Here is an 8,604-nt window from a genome sequence, read left to right on the forward strand (position 1 = left end):
GTATGCTTTGTCATTGTGTCTCTGATGAAGAGGTGGTAATATGAGGTCTAAGTACAGAGATTTTCACCCAGCATCTGATGTTTGCATACTTGCACAGCATTTTCAGCTTGACTGATTTGCCAGGTATTCCAGGGCATTGCATTTTAAGACGCAGGGAGATCTGTTTTTGCAGCAAAGGCCTCTCTTCTAGCGAGAGAGATGTTTGATCAGACCGTCTGGCCTGTCTTAAAATGGGGAGTATTTGGAACATAAAAGGCAGAGAACACAAGACAAGCACCAACATATTTCTATTCTTCTAGTCATTTGCGAACACACCCACCTCAGAACACAGAGAATCCCCTTTGATGGTAATGGGAGGAGAACAAGGGAGGGATCCGGAATGTGTGGCTGAAGCTGGAGAGAGCGAGAGACCGTTCCTTGGGGGGGAAAGCAGACAGGCAGTTGCAGAAAAACTTTATACTGTAGTGTACTGCAGCCGGTGTAGACAAACCTGCACAAGGAGCATAATTTACATCCATTCTGCAGAAGTTCTTGATACCGACTTCGCATTTGCTTGCACTTGTGTAAATGGTTACACAATGTGTAGGCCACAGAAAATTATGGCCTAATTTTAGAAAAATTCCATGCACTTTCAAGATAGGTCTGGCCAGCTTAAAATGGTAGTGCTGTTTGTAAGATCCATTGTCTTAGGTGAGTAAACCTAAAAATGAACAAAACTGCAGCCATTCGGTTACTTGTCACGGACTTCAGCAAACAGTCGGGCAGTACCTCACAGGAAATCAGCCGTCCTGCTGTGCAAGATGGGTTTAGTACTCGGATAAAGTAGCTAAAGAGAAAATGAACGGTGCTCCTAGCAGAACTGAAATGCAGGAAAACTATCAGTGGAGTTTCCCTATGATCAATCTAGGGATTATAGATACCCTTTATGTTTTCATGACTTGGGTATAAAAGTAAAATTGTTCCGATTACATTTTTCGTGCCACTAATTTGAGAGGCTTCTTCAGTACAGACAATATTTGGAAAAGCATACAGGAAGATGGGATTCCTTTGAGGGCTGGAGTCACGTAAGAGTCAAAGTGCTGGTACTTGAGCAGTACCCAGAATTTCTGTGCACTAGTTCATGAGTTGGGAGCACCAAGGGAAACTACTGTGCGTATCAGTTGTTCGCAGGATGACTATACACAAGATGATGCACCTGTAGATATGGCAAGTGCCCTAGGCTGTGTCCAGTGATCTGTTTCTACTGGGAAACAGTAAAGTATAAATACCACCGTTGAAGTTTGGAATACTTTTTGCAGAACTGGTTACCTGTATATCTAAAACATTAATTCAAAGGTTAATTTCTAAAAGGCAAAGAATGTTCGGAGGGGATATTTTCCTTGCAAGCGCAGGAAAAAATCCCTGGGAGTCAGGGATCACTCTTTTAGCTTAGTGTGCCTCTGCAACGGTCTTTTAAAATGTGTAACGGAGAAATCTCAGAAATATTTTTAAAGGGGAACTTGGCTAATTTATTAGAAAAATTACACAATGTGGTTGCAAGTTGTAGCTGGAAACTGGAATCTGTGACCCAGGAAGACATTTCCAGCTCTATACTTCTTGTACTTGTGCAATAAATATAATTTTCCTAAGCCTTTGTAAAGCTGGCACTTCTAAGTTCATCCGCAGTGACATCTGCTGTGTGGAAGCCAGTGGCAAAAAGGGCAAGACTGGAAGAATTCAGTACCATGTGTTTGTACTCTCAGATCTTATGACTAGATGAGATGCTTTCCCTCAGAGGGAAAAATTGTCTCCAAAAGCATCACATGATTGAGCCAGAATTAAAATGCAACCAAGAAGTCAAAAGCTGATAGCGGAATGTATGGATTTGCACTGCGTGACTACAGGTCCACACTTGGGCATCGGGCACGTAAGCGGTGTCAGTCGCGAGCTGCAGGGTAGACCCTGTGCCTCTGTTCACTACAGGAATCGCTGCTAATGCACAGGACCTGAGAGAAACTAACTCTTGCCCAGATAACCCACTCTTTAGCCCTCACGGAGGAGGACTGCAGATGTGATCAAGTAATGCACACCAAACCCAGCCACGATACAGTGAAGACCATGGACAATTGCGTTCTGCCAGGCTTACTGGCTGGAGCTCCGTGCTGGACTGGGGCAGCTGCAAGGAGGAAGTGCCACGCTGGGGAGAGGAAAGGCAGAGAAGGACTGCTGTAGGGAAAGGTGCCCCATTCCTTGGACAAGCAACGTGTAGGCAGCGTCATTACTGTGAAAACACTGCAAGAGGGTGGTAGCAGTGGGACAGCGTTATTGCTGCTGCTGCTGCTGCTGCTTCCTCAGTTCCACAGCGTCTGCGGCAGCCGTGGAGCAGCTGATCAAGCTTTTGCCCCCCACGCTAGCCCGTGCTACTCTGACCTGGCAGCACACCTCTCGCATGGAACCCAGGCTAAAAATCTGGACAGTTAAGTAGCCATGGTCTCTTCTGTGCCGATCAATGTCTCACTTTGTAAGATGCTGTGACTTACCATTTAGGAGCCACTGGTCTGATGCGTGGGTATGTGGGCTTCTCAACATTCATTTTAATTGCAAAGCTGCCATACCATTCACTAGCAAATGTCTGTAGCTCTGGATCTCCTTTCAGAACAAACCTTAAACTGTGCAGGCAGAGTATTCCCTGTTCAGCAGAACAGGGTCTCAAAGGAGCAGTGCAACAACCTGAGGTGATGGGGTGCAAGAAGCGGTGGGTTTCTAATTCATGACCTTCTGATACCTGCTTACGCGTTTTTAAAGTGAAAAGAAAATTTAAGTGCTTTGGCAGTGCATCTGTATGATGCTGGGAAATGAGACTGCTGGCAGCACCCGGAGGCCCTGGGGATCCACAGAAGCCAGAGACCTGCACATTCAAACCCAACACGCCGGCAGAAGGCAGTGGTCCATCTGGTGCAGTGCTCCTGCTGGCTGTTCATTTTGGGGACCATTGCCCTCTGCCGGCTCTGCCTCCCGGTGCTGAGGTCTCTCCGGCACCATTTCTCACGGGAAGCGGAAGCCCCGCAGCAGGACCACCTCTGCTCTGAGCCCAGGCATCACCGATGGGTCACAGCACCCAGGGCAGCTGCAGGGGTTGTGATGATCAGCCTGTGGCACCAGGGCCTTGCAGGCAGTTGTCCTCAAGTGTGCCTTGACATGGAGCGTCCCCTTGCTCTCTGCTCGTGAGTGCGTTGGTCCCCTGGTCAGATGGGAGGTGATGCAGCAAGTTACAGCGTAAGCAATAACACAGTGGGCTATAAACTGTAAAATGGCTCTTCTCCTGCGACTGTGGACTTCAGTACAGCTGCTTGACTGTCATAACAAGTATTGAATAAACTTTTCCTCACTGACCCCACGTAGCCAGTGTGGTACAGTTGCAGCCAAATGCTAAAATGGGGAGGGGAGGGGGGCAGATCTAGAGGGGCTCCTGCTAGGGCTTAAGAAGAAAAATGACGAGTGTGATTTCAGCTGTGTTAAGATGCCCCAGAGCATCACTGATGGAGTGCTGAGACTGCACAGGGACAGCAAAGCCGTGTCCCCAGACAGGATGGGTGAGAGTCCAACAGCAGCAGTAGCTTTGCCTTGTAACACAGCCCCTCTGTTTTACAGAACATGCCACAATACAGACAGTAACACACTGCCCGTAAAGTCTGGAAAACTTCTGCTAGAGGTGAAGGATTAACATCACAGAGAGCCAGGAAGGGCAAGACCTCAGGGTGAGAGCATGTTCACCTGGAGCTCCTTGGCTCTCTTGCTGCATTTCCTGGTTGTTGTGATGTTAATTGTGCAACTTCCACCCCAAATGAATGCAGGTTTTCTACATTTAGCACCAGAGGTCTTTTTAAGGAAAATGGGAGGGATTTTCGTGAAAGAGACACTGAGGTTACAAGACGGTGACACAGCTGAAGGTAGGCACTTTTTATCTTAACATCCACAAAATCTGTACTGGTCTCATGCGAATCATTCCATAAAGTTATCCCTGGCCTACAAAATGCTGGCTGTGAGCTGCTGGAGTGCTGTAGCCACTGCTTTTCACCGTAAGCAATCCTGCTGTAACCTGTGTCTGTCTCCATTTGTCTCTTGTCTTAAGCCACAGCTGGATCACAAGTGACTTGCAGCAGCAATATTAGCTTAAATAGTTCCCATCCCATCCCCTGGTCCTGGCTGCTCTGTCTGTCAATGCCACTGCCGTGTGGATACAACCATGCACATCTGCAGTGTAAATCAGGCCAGTGATGACTGCAGGTTAAAAATAACCCCTGTCAGGTGCAAGTTTTCTGCTGTTCTTTTTTAAATCTGAGATAAGTATCCTGATCCAGCTTGCAGAACAGTTGTGTAGGCGAGATGTGTAAGAGCAAGGGAGGAGGGTAGAGGGGTGGGAACAAGCAGCCAGAAACTGGACACGCTGCGTCACCTCCAAAGCCCATTTCATCCAAGCAGAGACTCGCGTAAAGGCGTGCTTCCCGGCAGCGTGAGCTGCTGCAGTCGCACATCCCAGGCGGTGGTCCTGCCTGCCAGCAGCGTTGGTGCCAGCAGACCTTGCAGGCAGCAAATTGCTGAGAACGGGTATTCTTCCAGGGGTTCTGGGAGCTTTCAGCTGCCTGAGCTCCCCGAACCGGCCCGCCTGCGTCCAGCCGCAGCACAAGGAAGGGTCATGGGAGAAGGGGGAGCAGCGTCCTTCACCTGACAAACCCAGGCTGCCCCAGAACTGCATGCTAAAATCATAAATTGGAGCAGACGCTCTCTTTTGTCAGCTCTTCTTTATAGTATCCAGCACTGCGTGTGGCAATTCATTGGTGGGTATCGCATCATTACATTAACATATGAATAAGAAACAATGATATTAAGCAAATATTATTGTTATAATTCCCAGTTAGGAAGGTACAGACTTTGACTACCTTGAACCATTCAGAACGGTTTTAAGGCGCTGGGCTGGGCTGGCCCTCGGTCATGCTGACTCCCTGCACCTGCGCAGAGCTCCTGGGATGATCCCGCTTCCATACTGGGACCAGCACAGCGAGAGCTGGTCTGCAGGTGAGGAGTCAGTAATGCTGCCATGAGGTAAGTGAGGAATTTTTCTACTATGTTGTGTTTTTCATTTTTCCCATTCTGAAACTACATCAGAAATTTTCTTTGGGGCTTTTAGAGTTAGAATTAAAAGACTTTCGGGCAGAGACTGTCTGGGGAAATGTATACCAAAAATGGCTACCTGGGAAAGCTTTGATCCAACAGAAGGGAGGGTTTGACACTATATATTGAAATCGGTGTTCCAAAACAGAGCTAAGAATATCAAAGCAATTTTTTTTTTTACAATTGTATTTGGTTTCAGCATTCAGAGATACAAGAATAACTGGTTCCCATATAAGTAAAACAGAGACAGGGAAGAGTTTAAGGAGATAGTGAGGGCTGGTGCTCAAAATCTTCACAGCCACATGCTCTCACTAATGCTCAAAGCACAGCAGGGCCTTTCACAGCAGGTAAATATATTACTGCTCCAGATCAAATGGAGCAAAGTGAGTCAGCTTTTATCATAGCCTCTGGCCTAAATCCTTTTATAGGGCTTGTGATGCCTTTGGGCTTGTGCCCCTGCTCAGGGGCCCGTGGGTCTGCCGGACTGAGCTCCTTTTACTGCAGCGTGGCTAGATCACAGCCCGCTTCCACAGACAGCCCCCACGGTGTGGGGCAGCTGCTGGGAGAGCAACAGCCTTCCAGTGACCCGAACCTTTCTAGAGGAACAGCCGAAGGATAATCAAGAGCCTCTGATGGAGCTCGCAGTTTCAGTGTTAAATAACACCCGCTCACGGCGGGGGGGGGGGCAGGACTCATTCCAAAACTATTAATATAGCCCCTATTTATACGCCTAGGTTCCTGCGAACAGCGCAGCAGAGCGCTACAGCTGCAGAGCTAAATTGGAATAAATGTCAGCCTCCAGGGAGAAAGCGATCCTTTCAGCCATCATGTCGGAAAGGAGACGGTGAAAGGACAGAACGCTGGGCAGATTTCAGACCTGAGAAAGCGGAGCGAACTGATCGCGGCACCCTGAGATTGCAGCCGGTGGGCAGAGTCAGCCAGCAACCTCCCTGCAGCCGGCAAGTCTGCGCTGAGAGGCTGCCAGAAACGCACACTCAGCGTCACAGGCAGCACCTGCCCATACTGGTCGAGACAAGGCGGGGATTCGAGCTGCCGCTCTACTGATCCAGTACCAGGTGTGACTCAGGACAAAGGAGCAAAAGCCTGAAAGGACGTTTGGGGGGGCCTTTAAGTGCATTGTCTGCGGGGCTGGAAAGATGATGGAGAGCACGGGAGGGCCGTATCTGAACACCGCCGCTGTGACGTCCCCTGTGGGAATAGCTCGTTTGCTGCAGATGACGTTTGGATGCACCACGTTCAGCCTGGTAGCCCACCAGGGGGGATTCAGCGCAGCATACGGCACTTTCTGCATGTTCGTCTGGACCTTCTGTTTCGCCGTCACCGTCTTCATCATCACCTGCGAATTCACGCATCTGCACAGCTGCCTGAGCATTTCCTGGGGAAACTTCACTGCTGCTTTTGCCATGCTCGCCACGCTCATGTCCGTCACGGCCGCGGTGATCTACCCGCTCTACTTTGTCCAGCTTGGCTGTTACCCCATCGGCTGCGAGGTGAGAGACTTTCGCATCGCAGCCAGCGTCTTCGCAGGCCTCCTGTTCGTTGCGTATGCCGCCGAGGTGTTCTTAACCAGGGCAAAACCGGGACAAGTCACCAGCTACATGGCCACCGTCTCCGGGCTCCTGAAAATCGTGCAGGCCTTCGTGGCCTGCATCATCTTTGGGGCGCTGGTGAACGACAGCCAGTATGGCAAACACGTGGCGACGCAGTGGTGTGTGGCTGTCTACAGCTTTTGCTTTGTGGTGACCGTGGTGGTAGTGGCCTTCAGCGTCACAGGTAAGACCGCCTTGCTGTGGTTCCCCTTCGAGCGCTCGGTGGTCGTCTACACCTTCGGGGCCGTGCTGCTGTACGTGAGCGCAGCGGTCATCTGGCCGGTGTTCTGCTTCGACAGCAAGTACGGCTCCCCGCGGCGCCCTGGCCTCTGCGCCAAGGGCAAGTGCCCCTGGGACAGCCAGCTGGTGATTGCCATCTTCACCTACGTGAACCTGCTGCTCTACGTCGTGGACCTGGCGTACTCCCAGCGCATCCGCTTCGTCTCGCACCTCTGAAATGCGGGTCTGCCGCTGCAAAGCCGTGCCAGCGCCGTAAGCAACAGGAGTCGGGGATGCAGCAGGAGACGGGACGCGGGGCAGGGAGGCGCTGGTCAGGCATGCGCGCAAGAACCATCAACCAAACTTCAAGGTCACAACTGACTGGACCAGCAAATTAACGACCTGTAGCCGGGGGGGCTGCAGCTGATGCTGGGAAAAGCCCACCTCCCCCTTCGTTCAACATCTGCCTCAGCCGCCTGGTGCCAGAGCGAAGAAATGATGCAGCTCAAAGTATGCAAAATGGCCTTTCATCTCCAGGCGGCAGAAATGCCTGCTGCCGCAACAGCGGGTCTGCAGGCTACTGGATTACTGAGCCAAATATTAGCAAAGACACTGAGGATTTTGAAACTGTTACCAACGCTTAACCGTAACCAAGTGACTACCCAGGAAGTGGGAAAGTTAAAAGCTGCATCAAGGAACACCAGTTCTGGAGATGAAAAACAATCCCTCAGAGTTTGGGTTAGTTTGGGCTGTGTGGTGAGACACGAAATGCTTGCAAAGTGTGGGAAATTCCAGTCAGGATGTTTCTGAGAAGGACATCATAGCTGTAATAGTATTTTGAAGATTACCAGTCCTTTCCCTTCCTCTCCTCTCCTTTGCTGTTTAGCACAGAAAAAGAATATCCTCAAGCGTGCGTCTTGGGGGGAAGCATGGGATATTCCTATTTAGCAAACACTGAGTCATTACAGAAATTAAAATTTGCGAAATCAGGGCTTTACTGCCAAGAAACAGGGTGCAGAGCAGAGCCGAGCTGCAAAGTAACTGTGTGTAACTTGACATCCTCGCTCGAGCAGGACCAGAAGGTACCTTGGCACGTGCTTTGTCTCAGTTCATATGCCACCGTTTCTTTATACTGATGTCAAGAATTTTTTTTCTGGAAGCTTAAAGATAAATTCTGGGGGGAGGGGGGAAGGGGATGCAGAGGTGAATTGATCTCACAGCGCTGCATAAAAGACCAAACCTGGGGGGGCACGGACGGGACGGGACGGGACACGACAGCACTTGTGTACAACGGTAACAAACTGGGAGCACTGCCTCAGACCAGATCAGGCGCTAGAATTCCCGAGCTCTTTGCGTCACCGCCGAGCTGCATTTCTCTGACCCATCCCTGACAAAACACCCACTCTGAAGTCCCACATTGCATAGCTCAGATTTCAAGCTTAATAGGAAGAAATGTTCTTCATTTCTGGCCCAGTGAGAAACCAAAGCAATCTGAGTACTTGCGCAGAAAGCATGCAGACTAGATAGGTTTGATTAAAATCTAAAGTAGCTGTCAGAAGCCAGATTTATTTTTTAACTAAATTACAATAAAGCTGAATGGCAGACTTACACACTACATCTCCAG

The 8,604-nt window shown here is 49.8% G+C and overlaps 1 protein-coding gene across 1 annotated transcript; it reads left to right on the forward strand.

The window, feature by feature from the left end:
- Positions 1-6,308: 6,308 nt before the first annotated feature.
- On the forward strand, positions 6,309-7,217 carry MYADML2 (myeloid associated differentiation marker like 2). Its single transcript, XM_050908623.1, has one exon. The coding sequence runs from the start codon at positions 6,309-6,311 to the stop codon at positions 7,215-7,217; it is 909 nt and encodes a 302-aa protein (XP_050764580.1).
- The last annotated feature ends 1,387 nt before the right edge of the window (positions 7,218-8,604 follow it).

This window comes from Gymnogyps californianus, chromosome 19, assembly GCF_018139145.2.
Source record: "Gymnogyps californianus isolate 813 chromosome 19, ASM1813914v2, whole genome shotgun sequence".
NCBI lineage: Eukaryota > Metazoa > Chordata > Aves > Accipitriformes > Cathartidae > Gymnogyps > Gymnogyps californianus.

Excerpts from the sequence above, each read along its gene's own strand:
- MYADML2 (XM_050908623.1), top strand. The coding sequence starts at position 6,309 with ATGATGGAGAGCACGGGAGGGCCGTATCTGAACACCGCCGCTGTGACG.